At 43.7% G+C, this 21,697-nt stretch overlaps 1 protein-coding gene across 1 annotated transcript in view; it reads right to left on the reverse strand.

Annotated features, from left to right (window-relative positions):
- Window positions 1-21,697, reverse strand: part of LOC146817750 (uncharacterized) — a 746,064-nt gene that overhangs the window by 344,980 nt on the left and 379,387 nt on the right. Inside the window, exon 29 of the mRNA XM_085609232.1 lies at window positions 7,668-7,785. Within this exon, the coding sequence (XP_085465358.1) occupies window positions 7,668-7,785 (118 nt within the window). The remainder of the gene's footprint in view (window positions 1-7,667; window positions 7,786-21,697) is intronic.

Here is a 21,697-nt window from a genome sequence, read left to right on the forward strand (position 1 = left end):
TTATACCACAAGCAATTGGGAAAATGAAACTCCGGTGTACCTCTATGGCTGACAGTAAATTACTTTATCAGCTTTTATCAATGCTATAAACACTGTACTTAAAATAAACAGCGCAACTGTTAGCTATCAACATGGCCAGTTGTACAAAGCAAACACATGCTCTTCAGCATCTATCATGGTATTCCTTTTCATTTATGTAGTGTTTCACCAGCTGTGGCACAAGCACACGATATGTATATGTATCCAATGAATAGACAAACAGACACTTGTGCGGAAATCACTTTAGCAATCATCTTTCAATCACAGCATGTAGGTGATATCAGTTTATTCACAACACTTGTCTCCTTGGAAAATGTCATAATGCAGCCACGGGATACTTTTTTGCCACTGTTTTTTTGCCTGAAAAACAAAGGTGCTGTAAGGTCTTTGCCACAGATTCCATAATTAACTTAACCAAAAGCTATCCAAATCAGCAGCCTTTCAATTTTTAATATCTTTCAATTCTTAGTCAACCCCTCCCTCCCCCCATATTATAGAAAATCCTGTGGCCATTTTGACAGATCAGGTTGTCTTTGTGTTTCAATAAAATCAAGTAGATGCCAGTGATCTGTAGCAGAAGTATCCAAAAAGGGTTCACATCAGTATCTGATAAGGACAGTGGTGGTTCCTCCTTTAGGGACGAGGAGCGTCGCCCTGCCAGCTGCGAGCGCAGCAGCTGCAGCAAACGTAAAATTGATAAAATGGTCAACGGACATGAGCATTTTACAAGTGCTCTGCCTATTATCTCACAGATGGGGCCATTCCTCCTGCTGATTGGCAGCATGAATGATTTGCCTAAAGTGCGCATTTCGGATTGGCCAGCTGTCTTGTGATGGCCAGCCCGACATGCACACTTCAGCCTTGACCAATCCTAGCTGTGTACCAGCAGGGGGGACTGCAGACACAGGCTCCTAGTCTGAAAAGGAGCACTGTGTTAGCCTGCTCCAACCAATCATGGCATTACTGTCATGCTGAAAACGGCATGAGAGCAGATCCAGGATTGGTTTGGATCGTTGGCGCTTCACTTCACTGTCTGCCCTGTGAGGGGAAGAGCTCAGGAGAGGGCCTGCAGTCCCAAAAGGCAGCCCTTGAAGGTGAAGGCACCACAACCTAGGTGGGTTAGGGCCCTGTTTCAGTACCTAAAATTAGAAGCTCAAATTTTGCTAGTGAATCTTCTGTTGTGAATATCCAATTTAATAAACTAAATACGGTGTCAGGCACAAACCATCCCAGTGCAGTGGTCACGCTCCCTTAGCTCAATGCCTGTTTGATTATATTTAATTATTGCTGCGTAATACACTGGGGCCTGACGATGCCACTCCAACGGGCGCTGTTTGCTCGCTATCCTTAAGATGACAGGAGATGGGCTCTGGGGTGTTTAGAAGCCTCGGCCAAGAGGAGTGAAGCGAACGGGTAATTGTCACTGACACTAATGGTTATGCATGATGGTGTCACTGTGCTTGAGAGACGTGTGACTACCACAGGCCAGGGATCGAGAGGGGCTAGGCAAGTGAGGAATGTCCCCCACATGTTGTGCTCTTCTCAGGTAAGCTGACTTTATTTATTAATGTCAGATCATATAGGGATTTACGCCACTGAGCAAAAGCATGTGACCTGTTGTGACATTAGTCTGTGAAAGCCCTTTAAAAAATGTGAAACCGTGGGGACGTTTCCCCCCAATGCGTGTGAAGATCAGTGTTCAGCAGTGCTTGGTCGGCGAATGCACAAGTAGCTCTATGCTCCTGATAAGTGCCAAAGTGCCCCCATTAAGAGGAATGGCTAGTGACATTTGAAAGTGGTAGTTACACTAATTTGATGGGGGTACAGAGCTATTATCAGGCTATTCCCGTTAGCCGTCTGTGAGCCCCTGTACCTGCTGCTCTTGATTCGCCTCACCACTTTCAAATGTCACGAGCCGCTCCGCGATAAGAATTTCAGTTATTTCATCCCAGGTGGGCACTATCCTTCCAGTGGCTATGCCCTAGACTGTGCAAATCCTATTTCTTGATATATTTGTTGTGGTCACTTACCTCAGCAAACATCTGCTACTAGGCACCTATGCCAGCTGTAATCCAGGGATGTCTCACTGCTTATGTGCCAAGGTTCCAAGAGGGAGAGTTGGAATGGAAGCTGCCTGGACAACGATTGGAGGTCTGTGCACCTCTACCCTTCTTATAAATGAAGCTCACCATGGTGCTGTCAAGATCTCTGTGGTAATCCTTCGAAGAGGCTTTAAAACTGGAGACAAGTGTGCTTTTTGGGGGCAAGTGACGACCACCAACTCTCCCATTTTTTTGGTGCCATCGAACCCACGATCATTTGATGTCTGTAGCCATGGAATACAGATTTCACCTCTTTAAGGGGAAGATAGGTGCCTTTATGGACACAAAAATAGAAGGAAAGAGGCTTTGAAATTATCCATATGAATTTTAGAGACTGACATCGCACCACCAGAGCTGCCTCCGGCATGTTTATCTGTCCTCAATCTCACATGTGCACTCTGCACTCATTCATCTCTGATCAGCATAAAGCTGTGTCAGTTACGCAAGACATCGTGTTTCAATGTGTGAGATCATTGGGATTATCTGGAATCACAACACAATGCAGGCTTGAATTGGGGCAGTGCAGTGTTGGCACACAGAGGTGCAATTGCTCTTCAAAGGAACTATAAGAGTCTTATTGCCACTATTTTCAGAAAGTCAGCGAGAGAAGGTCAGTGCTGCTAATGTCCATGGAGATGCCCTAATTTTACAAATTGAAATTTAGGGTCCCTCTCAGTTAGTTTCTTGCATCTAGAACCAGGGGATAAACATTTACATTAATTAACCTGTGTTCTCCCATAGCATAGATACTTACTTTAAATAACTCTTTGGTGCTTCTCTAGTATGTTTCCAACACCATCTTTAACAATGACAGGTACAAATATGTCACAACCACTTATTTTTCTTATCAGAGAAAGGAGGCCCTTTTGCTCTCAAAAGAACTGAAAAAACTTTTTGATTCTTATCTCAAAGCTATAAGAGGGGAGCTATCCTCCCAAGTATGGAAGCAATGCATTCTTTATCATACTTTGGTGCTGGAGGGAGAAACATTTATGAGAGCCCAGATGAGATTGATAGTGGCAGTGCAGAAGGTTAACCTGGCAATGTGTGTGACGTGTCTGTGTTGGTGCTAGAAAGATACTTTGAAACTTGGATTAATGTAGTCTTGGAACGACATACATTTGTTGCTAGGACTTAAGCCAAGGCTGAGGAAGTGGGTAGTTATGTAGCATGTCTGAAGACTTTACCATAAACATGTGACTTTGGGACTCTCTGGTAAGAGAACAACTGGTGAGATGCACAAAGAGCCAGAGAGACCAGGAAAAACTACTAGTTAAAAATCCAGATCTCAAGACGTATTTGCTATTTTAGAGGGGATATAAAACACAAATAATTCATGACATGAGAGATAATCAGACTGATACAGTGAGGTTGTCAGTGAATGAGATTAAAGGGTGTGCTTGTCAAGTTGGTTGTGTGGATGTGGTACAGAGGCTTGGTTCCAACAATGCAAGCTCTCCCTTTTGGGAAGGAACTTCGAGAGACACAGAATATGTTTTACCGGTGTGGCAGTCAACGACACATGTCCGACTGTCCAGATTGTTTTGCAAACAAATCTACATGCAGACTTTGTGGTAAAACAGACCATCTTGCTTGAAAAAGTGGTAAAGTCCAAAGTGTTGAACCTGTAACTGAAAGTGATTTCTAGTGTGAAAGTGAATGGAGGGACTGATGCAGAACAAGGAAGAATTCCGGAGTGTGAAATAACATTGGATAGCAGGAAGATCATGGTGTTGGCAGACTCAGGATCAACACACCATGGTAGGAGACAACAATTGGGACTTTTGGTGAAAGTAGGCAAGATCTATCACCACCAATCATCAACCGAATAGGTTACAGAGGAACAAAAATAGATGCTCTGGGAAACATTGCGATAGAGAGACAGCAAAGTTTATGTGGCCAGGAAGGGGGTGGGAAATTGTTTTAGTATGAAGAAACCAAGGTGACTTTCGCATTCACTTTAAATCCAAATGACCCCAAACAGGCAGTTATGGTGGTGTGGATATTTTTGCTAAATTTCCACAGATTTTGAAGAAAGAGTTAGTGTTATTCAAGTATTTTGAGCACAAAATATTGCTTAAGAGTTTGCCTGTTCTAACTGTGCATAAGGTAAAGAAGCCTCAAGAAATGTGCTCTAAGACCTGAACAGGCGAATTAAGGTGGACCATCAGAAACTACTGAAAATTTCAAAGTCTATGGCTTTTGCTGGAGGTGCAAAATTATTCAGTGTGATTGGACCTAACATCAGTGTACCATCAAGTCATGCAGCATATAGATTCCTGTCTTCTTACTTCCTGTGTCACTCCTTGTGAAGGACCCTGTCAGTGAAGATATTGATCCAGTGAGATCTTTTCTAGGCCTAGCTGTGTTTTATTCACAATTAATCGAAATGTTGCTAGTGTAGAAAAACTGCTGAGATTTTTACTTTAAAAAAATGCTTTATTTGTGGGGTCCCAAGAGTGCCAGGAGACATGTAATCTTGTAAGAGTAAATATTAAGCGAATGCCTCCCCTCGGACACTTCGATGTCTGTAAAATACATTGTTTACCAGTGATGCAAGTCTTTGCAGTTTGGAGGCAGCTTGTCCCAGAAAACTCAATGGGAATAGACATCTGTATCAAGCTCACTCAAGGGTGCTGAGCATCATTAATCAGTCATTGAAAGGGGGGCATTTGCTTATTCTTGGGCTATGAAGCATTTACATTTTTTCCAGTGGGGTCTTACTTTTACTGTTAGGTCTGATCATAGACCTGAGGTGCAGATTTTTTCATGTAAAGGAAGAGAATATCTCACTTGTAGAAATAACGCAATGGATGAAGAGTCTTAGTGAGTATAATTTTCATTTGGACTATTCACTGGGAATTAACAATTGTGTAGCAGACGGTTTGTCTAAAATTCCCAATGAAGATGTAGAAAGTGACAGTGCAGTAATGCCCATTTACTGGGTATTAGGAGATTCTATTGGAATAGATGAATGAGAAGATGCTAAGGGAAAAGATAATTTTCATTTGTTCAAGGAATATATTGTAAGAGTTTAGCCAGAAGGTACATAACTACCTGCATGGCTGAGAAATGTTTGGAATGTACAATGTGAGTCAAGTTTAGCAGATGGAACCTTATTTAGAGGGTCCGTTGTAGTACCACCTGTACACTTGAGAGAGAAGATTGTTAATCTAGAGTACGAAGTCCACCTGGGAGGAATTTGACCAACGCTAGAGTTAGAGGGGTCAGGTGTGGAAAATGTGGTTCAACAGGTGGCCAAGTGATGTATTTTTGTGCACAGAATGATAAGAATGAGGTGGTATGCTCTGCTTCTATTTACCCGGTGGAGACGGCAGATGAACCTTGGGCTAAGCTGTAGTTCGATATTATGAAACCATTTGAGTTGTTGTGCCCAAGTGAGCGCTATATGTTGTTGCTGGTTGATTACACCTCAAAATAGGGCGGTAACCAAGTGTGTCAGTATTGTGAATAGTTGACCAGTTATTAAGTTCTTAAAAGAGGGGTTTGCGCAAGAAATGGTACTTTGGCACATTATTACAGACAATGGGGTTCAGTTTGTGTCATTTAAAATGTGTGAATTTTTTAAGGGCCTGTCTATAAGTTACCAAAGCATGGCTCTTTATTCTCCCCAAGCCAACGGGTTGGCAGAATGCAAGAATAGAGTTGTCAAGTCATCCATACAAAGGACAATTTATTCAAGATCTTCACTATATAAAGTGCCTCAAGAAAACTGGTGAGCACATCATAACTCTCCTAACTGCATTGCACATAAGTGGCCTTTTTCCTACCTGATAGGGAAAATGTCTCACACTAAACTCAATCATGCTTTGGTTAGGAAATAATAGTTGCCTGTAAGCATGCCAGGAAAGCGATAAAAAATTATTTCAACGAAATGGAAAAAATATCAGAAGAATTACAAGTCCTGTTGTGGTAGTAAGAATTAAGCTAAATGATTGCCATAAAAGGTAGGAGACTCTGTATTTGTGAGGGAATCTGGAATTGTCATAAAGGGAATGTCTACGTTTATGAGGTTTTCCCTTATTCAATAAATGAAAAGGCATGTGGCAGTGCTTGATTGTGGAAATGTATGGAGTATGTCGGCTGCGCCAATCTCCTCCCTTTCTTGGCAATTCCGATGACAACGTTCCCTGCAACAGTGACTCTAGATGAAACAAGGAGATTCCTCCAACGTTCTGCCTTCTGTGGACCAGGGGCATTGCCACAGAGCCATGTTGAAACCTGTGTGATGGGGGCGCTATGTGATAGACTGATTTTGGTTCATTCTGTTGTGTGTGCAGACCTTTTATGGGTTTTCTGTGTCATTGGCATGCCTGTTCACATTTTATAACCCTGTGTACTTGTTTCTCTGGTTTAAGATTATTATGAACATCATTCTATTGATTTGCTATTAGTTATGGAAGGGGGATATGCTATGGTCAATTGCCATAGCAATCTCCTGCTACTCTGCACCTAAACGATGTCGCACTGCTTATGTGGCAACGTTTCAAGAGGGATAGTTGGACTGGGAGCTGTCTGATCAATGGTCTGTGTACCTCTACTCTTTTTGTAAATAAATCTCACCTTGGTTCACTCAAGATCCCTGTGGTGATTCTTCTTTTGATAATCAAGGTACCTTCTTTTTCTTTCTCACCAAATCATATATGTCTGTTATACTTGTGATTAAGATTAGTTGTGTAGTTGGCAATACATACATGATATAGCTTATGTTGTACTACTATTATATTTCAGAAAATGTTATCATTTATGACTGATGCTAATATCGAGGTGTCAGTGTATTCCAGGCAGTTTATCTCAACCCTACACTATTAAATGGGGTGAATATGGATAAATACTGTGGTTTTACCAAAAATAAGGGCTGAGGTCGCAGGTGAATAATCATTAATAAAGGGTCTAATAACAATTGAGTATTGATTTGAAGTGATCACGGTTGATGCATAAAGTTGATGACGATAAGGAAAGGTTATGAGTGGCAAAGTGAGGCAAGATGGCAATGAGGGCAATGTAAGCAGGGCATTGATTAATATTTAGTCTTTTAGGACTATCCCACCCAGGTGCTTAGTGCATTTGAGTTTGAGCCAAGAATGATGATTGTCTATAGGTTTCAGCAACCACCTCGCAATACATCAAGAGTCTTTCCAGTTCTCACCCGCTTTGAAAACAAATACTTAATTTGCATATCAGCCAATCTTTAGTCATTGTGAATGAGCTTTGTTCATGCTTATCACAATTATATACCAGTTTCATACACTTGGAAGGAAACATTCACTAATTCTTCAAAGTGAGTGATTTTTTGCTTTGAATGGTCTCTGAATATTTGAGTAGACATGCCCTGTATTCAAATAAATCTACACATTTTTATCAATCTATGAGGATGAAGAGCAGAGTCAGCATTCTTTGGATTTTAAGCTATATGTTTCAAGGCATCAACGCACACCAATGAGCTATGTTGAGGTTTACTCCAAGAACAGAAAAAGGTATTATTTTGAGGTGGAAAATACATACCCTTTCTGGCAGTGTTTTAAACATGATCAACACCTCTGCTGGGTGAGGGATGAACCACAAGTTGAGAACAGCTCGCCCATCAGTCGATATTAAGCAACGTGGGCGCTCCTGAAATATCCTGTATGACCGAAAAAGTGAAATATTATTAGTTATTTTGCATAAAAGATGTTTACAGGTACTAACCTACACAGGTGGCATAACATTAACAAAATAGAAATCATAGTCAGAGGTGAACAATTGCTGACAAAGATTAACCTATCCACAAAAGGTTGGGCTGGCAAGCTGACCTGCTCATGCAATAATATTCTCAGCCATTTATTCAACCTCAATTGTGGATAACAAGTGTTACCATTACCCAATGTAATGATAGTCATGTTGTCAACATTTAAAGGCTTAGGGCCTAATTAAGAGTTTAGTGGTCCAGCAGGAATCCACGATCCCTGGCAGTGGCGTGACGGTCTTGAGGGTGCAATATGATTGGTGGTGCAGCTGCAGCACCGCTAAGCATATTACGAGTTTCATCACCGCCAGCGATCTCATGGCTGTTCTCACACCATGAAACTGCTGCCACTGAGGAAACAATGCCCCTGTGCATGGGGATGCATGCAGGGGGGCACACATTGTGCCCACCTGTGTACATGCACCCCTGTTCCTGCACGGCATGGACTGCACAGTCAATGCCGTGCAGGAACATACATTGGCAGTCCCGGGCGGTGCAGTTCTAAGGCTCACATATGACCAGATTACTCATAATATGGCGGCTGGGCGGCAGTCCTGTTTGCCGGTGTGGGAGCGGGGCTTTGGCATCCGTGCACACTGCCAAACTCATAATCAGGCCCTCAATCTTCCCGCTGAATCTAATCCTCCATCTGTCCTTCACCTAGACCACATTTATTTACTGAATATAGAAAGTTCCATCAGAAGGAGTCAGAATGCCAAGGAAGTTACTCCCACCTGCAATAACAAGTGTTTCAGTCAAGTGTTTCACGGCATTGGTGTGATGGCTTTGCTAATAATATAGACCATTTTCAAGATAACTCTTGCTTCAATTAGGAAAGGGGTGAGCCACATGAAGCATTCTACTCCAATTACCAATCTAGCTGAAGGACGAAGACCTGCATTAAAAGGTCAAGATGAATCTTTGGCATACCTGTGAGCACAACATTTCCATAGTCCAATCTTGACAGAATCAGGGTGTGGAAATGAACATCTTTTGTGTGGTATTCAAACAGATATTTACCTTCATTACCCCATTTTCTGCTGAACCCGTTTTTGTTGGAATTAGGACTCTGTGCACTTTATCTCTGCTGACCAGTGGTAAAGTGCTTATGCTCTGCCTTCCAAACATGGAACAATTTGGTGTACCCTTAATTGACACTTTTTTTTATTTTTTATAAATCTCTAGTATATGGTACTTTATGTAACCAGGGTCTGTAAATGAAATGCTTCAAGTGAGCTGCAGCACTCTTTGTGCCACCCACTAATGTAGCCCCTTCAAAAACACGTCCCAGGCCTGCCACTGCAGCCTGTAGTGCAGTTTTAAACTAGCATTTTTCGACCTGGAAAAATAAATCTTTTGCCAGGCCTAAGATTTCCTTTTCAATACCTATGAGTCTCTTCTAAGGTAGGCCCTAAAACTCATACAGCGGGGTGCATGATATTAAAAAAGTAGGTCATGTGTAGTTAAGTTTCACATGTCCAGCGCGTGAAAAACTCCTAAAGTTGTCCCATTGACTAACACTGGGTTATCTTATTTCAACGAATAGGTGATAACATCAGTTTGGGAGCAAATAGATAAATTCGCCTTTACTCATTTGAACTGTAATTTAAAATAGTCTTTAGTGATAAAATTAGATTTTAAATTACTATTCTGAAAATGCCACTTTTAGAAAGTTGGCATTTTTCTGCCCAAACCAAATGTGCCTTTTAGCCAGTGCCCTGGGTCACATGACTGTCAATGGCTCGCCTGTGGTGAGGTCTGTTCCTTCCACACAAGGGACAAACAGCCTTAGGTGGGGGAAAGGGTGTTTTGTCCTGAGCAGGATGGGACTGGGGTTGTACTCAGTCCCTCCTGAGCTTCAAATGGTAGCCTGAGTGCTGTGCCTCCCCCTTCCTGACTTCTGAAGCTGCCTGCTCTCTAACTGGCAAATGAAGCAGACACCTGAGCCTGCCTCCCCTTTGCTACCCAAAACTGATTGAAGACAGATCTAGGGCAAGGGAAAGAACTGACCAGAACAAGTTACAGTTAGACAAAGGAGGTGCCCCCCCTAAACACACAGGCCTGGCACTGGGTATAAAAGCGGCACTCTCAGAACCTATCATTAGAACACTCCTGGACTCCAGTTGAAAATATAGAAATTGTGTGCTCTTTACATCAGCAACTACCATCTGCATCTCCTGCCAATGCAAAGTTCCAATGGCGACCTGCTCTTTGGGTCAGCAATGCCTGCCCGTGTCTCCCGCCAATGTGAAGTTCTGGTGGCAACTTGCAATTCCCATCAACAATGATTTCTTTGCGGCCCCCACCAACGTGAAGCCCCGACTGAGGTTCCTTGCGTGGAACTGGACTGACTGAGTAGGTAAACTCTCCGCCCGGACAAACCTGGACCCTGTATCCGACCCTCGGTCCATTGTGGTCAACCTGAACTTGTGACATTACCCTGGTCCAGCGCGACCAGACAACCGCAATTGGCGCTTTTTGGTGCTATTTTTACTTGGAACTTTAAAAATGTATAGCTTTGGTTCTAATTATTGAATTTTTATATTTTTGATGTCATTTTATTTATTAAAATGTACTCTATTTTACTAAATTGGTTTGGAATTTTTCTTGTGTTGTATTTTCACTTTATTATTGTTTCAGTGCTGCAGAAATACTATACACATTGCTCTGTGTTATGCCATTCTACCAGAGGCTCAAGCACTGGTCTTGCTAGTGACTTTTGTGGTACGCCATGACAAAAAAATTATTTATTATTTGGTTGGGGCTTTCAACCCGTTCAACTAGTAACTCAATTTCTTACATAGAGACTGTACCATTATTTAAAAATAAAAAAAACAATTCAGGGATGAAGGGTTACACCCTCAAAAAAGACTGTGTTGATATTGGACACCCTTAGCTAAGGAATTTTTGTGAGCATGTGATCTCAGATTTCTATCTGGTGTGAAGTCCAACAATGTCATGCATTCAGTAAGGGAATGTTAACTGTTTAATAATACCATATTAATGAATTCACTTTAGAAGGGTTGAGGTTTATGTAGCCACAGGTGTAATAACCCTGTGATCTCTCTTACCAACATTGTCTGTGCTTTAAAGGAGTATGAAAAGAACAACATGTGGCCTAAATGCATCTTTAATGACAATTATTTGAACAAAACTAGAGTTTCAAAAGACTTTCATTTTCATATATTTACATCTATGAAATTGAAAAGAACGATGTTTACTGGAATGGGAAGACATTCTTAGGGATGCTGTCTAATAGCAATTGCAATTACATGTAGAGAATGTTTATAGTTTCACACAGGCAAAAAAAAACTGCTGAGAGGGTCAATCTGTGTGAGCCATTCTGGTGTAATATCAATTGTCCCCTTGCCTCTGGTGTTTCTGTACTATCGGCTTGCTCTATCATATCTGGTCAGCAGAGAATAATGTTCAAGTGTCCAGATGGAGAACCTGGGTGCAGTTCTCCTTTAGACTCTGATTGTGTTTAAATGTTTTTGTTTTTATACTAATTATTGTATCTGTGTAACAGGCTTCCTATCTATAGCTATAGATTGGTTGAATGGCTAAGGGAGCTACTAAATGCCTCGTTCTGACATTACATCAGCAAAGGAACATTATCTTTTTGTAGAGTATCAAAATCAACCCCACTTCCACATCTAGAATAAAATTAACTATACTGCTCATAACTTTCATAAACATAGTGTTTTGCTTTCGTTCTGTCACATTTGGACATCATAAAAGCCCTTCATCCACCAATGTATTAATTTTGATTAATGCCTATATTCCAGTGTCAGAATTGAGGAACAGTAGCTTGTTGATGTATCTTCCCACAATTCTCATCTAAAGCTCAAACCTAATGTGATATTAGACGATTACATATTTAGAAATGTATTCTAGTAACTTTTTTCAATATGGTGCATGACTTTTTCCCAGAAAAATACAAATGTTGTCTGGAATGTTATCCTTCTCTATTGTTCAGCAGATCATACTTACAGCAAATGCACCTGCTCTACATGGTCACCCTAGATTTTTCTGGACTCTGTTTTCTCTTGCTTTAGAACTCTGAACACTTTACCACTGTTAAGCAGTAGGGACTGACCCTTTTCCCCTCTTAAACCTTTTTTCATAATTAATTTCCCTTTAACTCCATTGTAAATGATGCTTAAAGTGCACCTATTGAATGGTATGTTAAGTGTCATATTTGGGCTGTAGTGTCACTACTCACATATCTGACAAATATATATGTCTGCCAGGAACACCATTGTGTTTCAGCTAGGATTCAGTTTAAAGTCTCAGCAGTGACACGTCAGGTAAAAATGCCTTTGCTATATAGAAAGAACCTCTTTTTATATAGTCATGAGTCATCCATAAAATGTCTTTTGTAAGGCCGTAGGCCCAGGATGCTAATATATAAAAATAGAGTGTACTATATATTGAGATTAGTGTGTTGTCGCAATGAAATAAAAGCCAAAAGCTATTTCACTATGTAGACCTTTTTTTTTTTTTAAAGCTTTATTTTCCATTTTCAAAATATCACAATAAGCAGCAGCATAGAGTTACTGTCGTGAACAATAGAATAAAGTATAGCACATCCACTACCTTGTCAGCAATATGTAGTTGACTTGGATTACGGTAACAATATATCAGAGCCTACAAATATTGACATTGCTAATAGTTCGCCAGTACATTGTCGTTCCCACAGCCCGCCATGTGTACCTCCCGCCTCCCATAGCACAATTAGTATACGCAGCATAACACATCCTAAAAAAACTTGTCTACATGGAGCATTTAAGGTATGAGTCTCATCCCACCCCTTCGGGAACCAAGCACTGTTCCACTTGTGTAGTGGCAGATTGTCGCATAGTCACGACAGTTGATCTATAGGGCCCCCATATGTCTTTAGGCCGAGATGCACTGGGCACCATGCTGGCATAACCTGGATGTATGATGTTACAACGCATACATTTACATCGCGGTACATTACATCCCGGTTTTGACAACGCAAGTCGTTACAACGACTTGCGTTGGGGGCGCTGGACTTAGGAGTAGTATAATTTACTATTCCAACTCCAGTCTACGTACAGTAGGGAAGGTGTTGGATAGTAAATTATACTATTCCTTGTCCTAGAGCGCCAACTAGCGCAAGTCGTTGTAACGACTTGCGTTGTAAAAACCGCGATGTATTGGCATCGCGATGTAATCCCCGCGTTGTAAACGATGTTTCCCGCATAACCTTCACTGTTAACATTACAATATGCCATACTGTGTAGCCAGCTCTGCAGTGTAGGAGCCGACCTGCGGCCCCAAATTAGTGCAACTTCCCTTTTAGCCAGCTGGAGGCCGATGGATGCAAACCATAGGTATTTCTGGGGGAAGTTGACAGTATACCCTAACAGGGCCACTTCTGGTGTAGGTATAAGTTGTAAGTTCATCATGGCACCCAATGAAGCATGTACCTGTTCCTAATATCCCTGCAGTTTAGGGCGTGACCATGCAAGATGTGCAAAGTCTGCGAATGGTGCTGCACATTTCTGACAGTTATGTGGCCTGGACGGGACTAATCTGTGTACTTTTGTGGGTGTGAAATATATACGACGCAAGAATTTGAAATGGAGAAGTTTATGTCTACTATTAAGAGATACATTCTTGGTGACCGCACAGCATTTTGCCTATAGTTCATCCGTGATGGAGTGTTCTAGATCAGCCTCCCATTCATTGCGGATCTTATCGTCGTTCACAGGTTTCAATCTAGCACATGTTTTGTAAAGTTTAGATATTAAATGAGCACCCGTATCTTGTTCAATGACCAGAGTAAGGGGCGTGAAGGAGTCGGGCTCCACTGGATAAGTAGGCAGGGAAGAACGCAGGGCTGAGCAAAGCCGGCCCAGCACAAATCTGACAATGAAGGGGATATCTTGAAACCGGGTATCCTCCGACACCGAGAATATGTGTTCCTCTGGATAGAGAGAACATGTGTTGGAGATGTCAAATTTAGTTAAGGTGCGTTGAACTAGTTTCTCCCCGGTTATGGATAACCAAGGGGCATTAGGAAGGGGTAATGCAGATGAGTATAACATAGGGGGCCCCTATGTAACGTTGGAGCTTATGCCACCCCCAGCTAGTGGTGGATACTGTCTGTATGTCAGTAGGATCTCTGGGCACACCTTTGGGGAGAACCGAAGAAAGTCGTTCTGGTATGACAAAGTCTTCTTCAGGACAAAGAAACTGAATCCTCGCGTCTGGGTGGTACCACGCATAGGCATAGCAGCACTGAGCTTCTAGATAATATAATTGTAGATCAGGGACTCCATAACCCCCTCTTTCATATGGGAGAGTAAGCACCTGCCACCTGACCCTCGCCACCTTGCCACCCCATATCAGCCCGATGAGATGGGTCCGTAATGTTAAAAAGAAATCATAACTAAAGCCAACAGAAAACGGCTCAATTACTGAACCCAAATGGATTCAGGCTGCACCTCTCTCGACAATACCCTTGCCGACCCTCCTATATTATAGGTCAAATGGAAAAGCTGTTTAGCTAAGATGGTGTGCAACTCCGCTACCCCCGCCGTTTTTCGGAGGTGATCAACTAGACCCAAAACATTAAACCCACTGCGGGTTGCACTACTACTTATAGTCCGAAACCTTAATAATTGAGAAAATGTCCATTCAATATTGTATAAGATTTCAATATTTTCCTTTATTCATTCTTGAATTTTCACAATTCTTTGGCAGCCAATGTGTTTCGTTCTTTCACTAAGAACTTCGTCAGGGCAATATTTATTGGTAACAATTTGTGTTTGAAGTCTTATGATGATGTTTCCCGATATTTGACTCTCCGATTTATTAGAATGGCAGATTGTCCATTATTTCACCTTCCTGCTCTTTGCATTGTCTAGGTCAGGTCATTGCCGGTCCCATTATGCTTGCCTCATAGTCCAATTCTAGGCTAATGTGCCTTCAATCTGGTATATAACGACGGCCGGTAAGATTCACGCCCAGATGGCTCGAACTATCTGACATAGACAATGCAAATAAATATTGCACTGACGAAGTTCTTAGTGAAAGAACGAAACGCGTTGGCTGCCAAAGAATTGTGAAAATTCAAGAATGAATAAAGGAAAATATTGAAATCTTATACAATATTGAATGGACATTTTCTCAATTATTAAGGTTTCGGACTATAAGTAGTGGTGCAACCCGCAGTGGGTTTAATTAAAAAGAAATCATTCATGAGAGGAATTGGAATGTTATTAAAAAGATATAAAAATTTAGGGAGTACCACCATCTTGAGTATTGCAACCCTTCCTGCAAGTGATAACGGTAGTCGCAGCCATCGATCGATCTGTGTCTCTAGAGTGCATAACACTTGACCGTAATTTAACCGAATGATATGGGCAGTGTCTAAGTGTATATGAATACCCAAATATTTAACCGAGTCGTTGCACCATTCTAGCTGAAATTCGCAATCCTATTTAGCTGTACAGGGATTTAAGGGAAAGATCACGGATTTGTGCCAGTTAATACCTAGGCCTGAGAAACTAACGAATTCTCTAATGAGTGGTTCTACATTTACCCGGGGTCCCTAACATATAAGATGGTGTCATCAGCATATAGCGAAACCAGCAGTGGGCCAGTGTTAAATTGGAAGCCTCTTTACAAATGCCGTTCTTGAAAATGACGGATTAGGGGATCCATGGCTAAAATAAATAAGAGTGGAGACAAGGGTCAGCCCTGTCTGGTGCCCCTGGAAAGGGAGAAAGGACAGGAAAGTGTGTCATTTAAGCAAAGCCTTGCCGGGGTTTGGGTGTATAACAATACAGTAGTGGAAATAAAGCCTACAGGCATGCTCATTCGGCGCATCACCAAGATAAAGAAGGGCCATTCCAAGGAATCAAAGGCCTTTTCGGCATCAAGTAGGATGGCGGCAACAGAGATTTCAGGACTAATTCTGTGCAATGTAGAGAAGAGAGTTCTGAGATTCAAGGAGGTAGAGCGGTGCGGTACAAAGCCCAATTGGGCCGGTGATATTATAAACTCCATGAGTTGAGATAGACGAATGGCGAGTATTTTAGCTAAAATGTTATAATCGAGGTTCAACAACGATAATGGCCTATAGGGGCTGCATAGGGATGGATCTTTGCTGGGTTTGGGGAGGAGCACAATGACCGCCTCACGTTGCGTAGGAGCAAGTGTTTGTTTTTCAAGGGCATCGGCATATACCTCTATTAATTGGGGCACTAACAGGGCCTTGTAGGCCTTATAGAAGTCCCCTGTGAAGCCGTCCAATCCAGGAGCAGATGTACCCCGCAGGGCGTCAATAGCACCAAGGACGTCTGCCTCCGAGAAAGGTTCTGCAAGAAAGTCTTGCATGTCTTTCTCAAGATATACCAGAGCAATTTCAGATAGATATGCTTCTTGATCTGCCTGATCATTTTCTACTCTAGTTTTATATAAGGCCTTTAAGTAGGCGAGGAACTCATCTCGAATCTCCAAGGTGGCTGTGAGAGTCTGACCTGAATGGGAACGAAGCACAGTGATGTAGGCGCTGTTGTATTGGAGACGGAGCATTTGTGCCAGAACCCAGCCAGGACGTTCTCCTTCTCTGTACTGCCTAGCGACTTGATATTTACCCATATATAGAAGTTCGCGTTCAGAGGTCTCCCGAAATTCTACCAAAAGGGTTAACCGCTGACTCATGGTTTCCGTATCGGGAGCATGGAGCATTTCGGCATCTACAGCAGACAGTTCACGCTCTATACGTGCAAGCGTAGTCCGCAGATCTTTAAGAACTCCGGCATGCTTTGCTATACAGACTCCTCTGATATATGCTTTGAAGCCCTCCCATAGTACCGCCCATGTGTCAACCGTGCCAGTGTTTAAAGAGAAATAGTCTTCAATGGCGTCGCGTATCTCTGAGTTAAGTAGATCGTCTAGAAGGGCACAGGCCGGAAATTGCCATTTCCGCTCAAAGCACTTGGGGTGAGGGACTAGCAGATGAAGTTGCACTGGAAAATGGTCCGAGTATGTTCTCGGTAAGGCCGTATGGGAACCAAACCAGCTAACAAGGCCAGGGGAAATCAACCAATAATCTATCCTAGTCCAGGTGGCGTGTTGTCCGGAGTAGTGAGTGTAATGTGTGAGAGTGGGATTGCGCTGGCGCCAAATGTCTAGTAGCGACAACTGCTCACAGAGTTCCAGTAATGCGCGATGTCCTCTAGGTTTGGTGTCCAGGAATGCTGTGGTGCTGTCTAAGCTAGGATTTAGTAGTAGGTTGAAATCTCCAGCATGAAGCAGGGCTCGAGTTTTGCTAAATGGGCGGGCAACGCGTGGAAAAATTCAGGCGAGTCCGTGTTTGGGCCGTATATACACACAAGAGCCGTATTATGTCCCATGAGTGAACCCGCTACAATTATGTATCTACCCTCTGTGTCTTCCAATACCGAACTGAGGCTGAAAGGAACCCGTTTGTGGATAAGGATGGCAGTGCCTCTAGCATAGTTATTGTAGTTAGCGAAATACCTATGAGCACCCCAGTTGGCAGCAAAATGGGAGGAATCCGATTTGGGAAGATGCGTTTCCTGCAGGTAGACAATGTAAACATTATGTCTTAGCAAATAGTGAACTACCTGCTTCCGTTTCCGATTGTCATTAAGGCCCCTAACATTCCAAGTCAATAAAGAGAGGCCAGAAGGGCCTTTAACGTTACCTAACCTAGCCATCGGGTATCTGTTGGCCAGATCTTAGTATAGACAAGCAGCCATAACTGATGAATATAGTGACAGTAACCAATGCTGTAAACAAATAGAAATAATGCAACAATGAAAAACGACCCCCCCTCCACCTCCCACCCAACCTCACTCCGCTCCAAGCGAGGCAATACCATGTCAGCAAATAGAACATGTAGCATCAATAGTCTTCACACTGAAATGCCTAAGAACGGTACAATCTCAATAACCAAAACAATTGCAAAGGTGTACACCACTGGGTGTAGCAACGCCACGACAGACAACCAGCTATGAGTCATATTACAGGTGTAGTTATGGCTTATACTCCCGAATAAACATATGATAAACAAATAAGGAACAGTGCAGCAAAATCATATAGTGCCGGGGTTAGAAAAGAGTTCGATACTTGCGTCTGAGCCACTGTGGGGGGGTGATGGCTCTCCCCTCGTCGTCCCAGACCTGTTGGTGTTCTGTTTGTATGTATGACAAAATTCTTGCGTGTCTGTAGGAGTGTTGAATATGCATGACCTGCCCCCAAAATCCACCCGTAGCCTGGCAGGGTACAACATGCCATATTTCTAACCCAGATTACGGAGGGTGGCCTTGACGCCATTGCACTTCCGTCGAGCGTCCTGTACCATTACTGTAAAGTCTGGGTAGAAGGAAAGTTTAGAGTACTGCCAAGTAATGTCTCCACGTTCTTTAGCAAGGGGCAAGGCAGAGTCGCGGTCACGAAAATTGATAATGCGTGCTATTATAGGTCTAGGGGGGCAGCCCGGATTAGGCCTGGGGCTCAAGGAGCGATATGCACGTTCTATCACAAACCGAGGGGTGAATGACTCCCTCCCAAACAAATCACATGAGAGAGTCTCGTCAAAAAGGTCCATGCGTCCAGTGGACGTGGATTCCGGAACGCCTAGAATTAAAATGTTATTGCGTCTACTGCGCGCTTCAATGTCTTCATTTTTGAGTGCCACTTCTTCGAGGATGCGCTCAATGCGTTCCAGTCTTTTGCGGGATTGTGCCGTTCCGTCTTCTATGTCAGAGATGCGGTCCTCTGCCACATCCAGGCGCCAATCATGTGTCTGAATTTTAGAGCCCAAGTCTGCCAGGTTTTTGTCTAGCACGTCAAAGCGGCTGTCCAGGGCTTTAAAACCAGCCCTCATTTCATGCAGCACCGCCGCAGAAAGGGATGGAGGGTCATCAGTGTGTTTGGAGCCATGAGCTCCTTCCGCCATACTAGCACTGTTCCCAGGGGCCCTGCCCACGACCTTTCCGAAGGGAAGGGTCTTTTGCTCGGGGTCTTTGCGGCCCATGCCGTGGGGCCGTTTTGCCAGAGCAATCGTGGGGGAGTCAGCGTCTAACAAGATGAACAAGGTGGTCAATTCACCCAAGCTGTTATCCAACAGACTCCGGGGCAATGGAGCGGATGGGAGTCTGCGGAGTATTCCACACAGCAGGCCCTCTATAGCACGAAGTAGCGGGTGTCGGGCCCCAAAGGCGTGTAACTCATGTCCCAGGCAGGGATAGAGAAAGAAAACAGGTCAAGCCGCCCCACGATTCTCCACTGTAGTGATGCAGGTCCGAAAGGAGGCCAGATGGCCATGGGTTCTAGGCCCCCGCATCCGCAGGATCAGGAGCACAACAGCCTGAGGCCCATGCAGGTCTAAGTAGAGATGCGGCACTTATGAGCGACAGCAGATGGCAGTCAAGGCGAGCTGCCAATTGGGGAAGGGGACCTCCAGTGCCCCCGTACCGGCATGTATGGAAGCAGCATCGGCCACAGCAGGCCTCACGCGGCAGACAGGCAACAAATCCGCAGTACCACGGTGTTCTGGGCCCAAGAGTGGTGAAGCCACACTGCAATGGCGGAAGGGCCTAGCGCAGGGGCAGACCCCAGTCCGGCCTCCCACATTCTGCCCGCGTCTGCTTGCGCCCGATCGGATGCTCCCTGACACAGCATGGGCCCTGTCCCCATCTGGCTTCTGAGAAAACGGCAGGCGCAGGTCTTGGGGGCTGGCGCAGCCAAAACTACCTGCGACCCAGCCAAACCTCTGGTCAGTCAGGGGAGGCCTCGCCACCGTGGCCTGCGCCCGAACCGACCACCGCCACCATGGGCCCCCCTCACCTCGAGCCAGCGATGGCCTGTGGGCTTACCTCCGCCTCACAACTCCAGAGCCGGGCCGTCGCTCTCTGCAGCACAGTCACCGCTGGGTCTCGTGGCACTCAGTGTTTTGTGATGGGAAGTGGATTCTCCGGCTAGAAATGTCATCCTCATGACCAGGAGCGTCTCAGCGCATCGATGCTGCACTTTAGTCGGAAGTAGCCGCTGCAAATATGGGGGAAAAAGCAAGAGAGCTGGGGCGTCTGGCAGAGATTCAACAGCAAGCAGCCATCTTGTCGCTTGTGTGGCCGCGCCCCCAGTTCACTTTGTAGACTTTGTAGACATTTCCTAAATCTATTTATATTGGATTAATATCTTAATTGTCTCTCTCTAATTAAGATAAGGCTACAAAACATTTTGAAAATCATTTCCTGCTTATGACTTAAGCAGAAAAGTACATTTATAAGAATGTACCTCAGGCTCCTTGACTAGATTGTCTTAAAACAAGGTGTACCTCTCATCCTGCCTTGAGAGCTGAAATATACATCTTTGACTGGGACAGTAAACAACCCTAGCTAATAGGACAATGGAACCCAAGAAGGGGAAATGAATAGAAGCTGCTGGCCAATTAGCAGAGATTAGCTATGTAGGAGTGGCCAGGAAATGATGGAAGACCAAAGGGCAATTTTATCACAACCTCTTTCGACTTGGAGATGACAAGGAAGGCTTTTCCTATTCTTTTCCCGGGTCCTCCCAGACAGCCAGACTTCAGTCACAGTAGGAGGGGAAATCAGACCTGACCCTGTCAGGTAGGAGAAGAGTTCATCTGAATAGAGTAGTGACTGATGGCAGCTACGTTTCGCCATCTCGTAACAGAGGCTCTTGGGTAATTTTGCAGTAAACAAAGAGGAAGTGCTAGAAAAGGAGGTTGGGGTACTGCAAACAAATAGTTAGGATTGGAGATATAAATTATACAATCATTGACTAGTGCACAGGATAAATCTGGCACCTCTACCATCACCTTCTCAGAACATTCCCCAACCTGGCAAGACTCCAACTGAAATCGAAAGCCTTTCTGGAACACGACTCCTAACTCTTGCTGGAAGAAGAGGACTAACAAAAGGTTGCATGGACTCCTAACAACCAGAGACTGGAACTGCCCCCAAATGGTCAAGTGCTAACCACCCGTTTTCCTTCTTCAGGGACACAAACAGTGTAAAGAAGCCAGAAACCAAGAAGGCCCAGCAGACCACTGAAACTGGACCCTGAAGAAGAAATGGCCGGAGAGAGACCTGGTATCTAGAAGCCTACCCTGAGGAGCTGGGGGAGTAGGATTGACCAGGAGAAACTTATTCAGAACTATGAAAAAGTTGGGAATTTGTTATTTTTTCAATCTTTGGAGGACCCGGACAATTTGCTGAAGTGTGCCTAGGAAGGTTGCATCCAAGGCGGCAAAAAATCCAGGTTTGTCCTGCTTGGAGTTATTTGCTGCTCTGAAAACTGTTTGAGGGACCTCGTAGCGAAGGGACGTAACCTCATAGAGCCCACCACACATAAAGCTTCCAGGCTTGCCGGGCTGGAGGATTTTGACTTCCAGAAAAATCCCTAAGCCCAAAGATAAATCTTTGGACTGGAGCGAGGCAGTAAATTTATCTGACCCGTGGAGCTACCTCGCAGACGATGAAATCCAGGTTTGTCCTATTCAGAGCTTTTGGTGCCTACACCAACCGTTTCAGTGGGAGCTTGATGACAATGTATTTGACTTCAAGGGACCCTCGCCGACCTCAACCTTGAACCTTACTACACTGGAAGATTTCAACTTCTACAAAAAAGACTAAGGGCCATATGTATCAAAATGGTCTTTTGCGATTCTCAAATAGCGATTTTTTGCGAATCGCTATTTGAGAATCGCAAAACGCTATGTATGTAGGATTTGCAAATAATTTTGCGAATCCTACATATTCCTTAATTGCGAATT

The sequence above is a fragment of the Triturus cristatus genome, chromosome 6 (genome assembly GCF_964204655.1).
Source record: "Triturus cristatus chromosome 6, aTriCri1.1, whole genome shotgun sequence".
Taxonomy (NCBI): domain Eukaryota; kingdom Metazoa; phylum Chordata; class Amphibia; order Caudata; family Salamandridae; genus Triturus; species Triturus cristatus.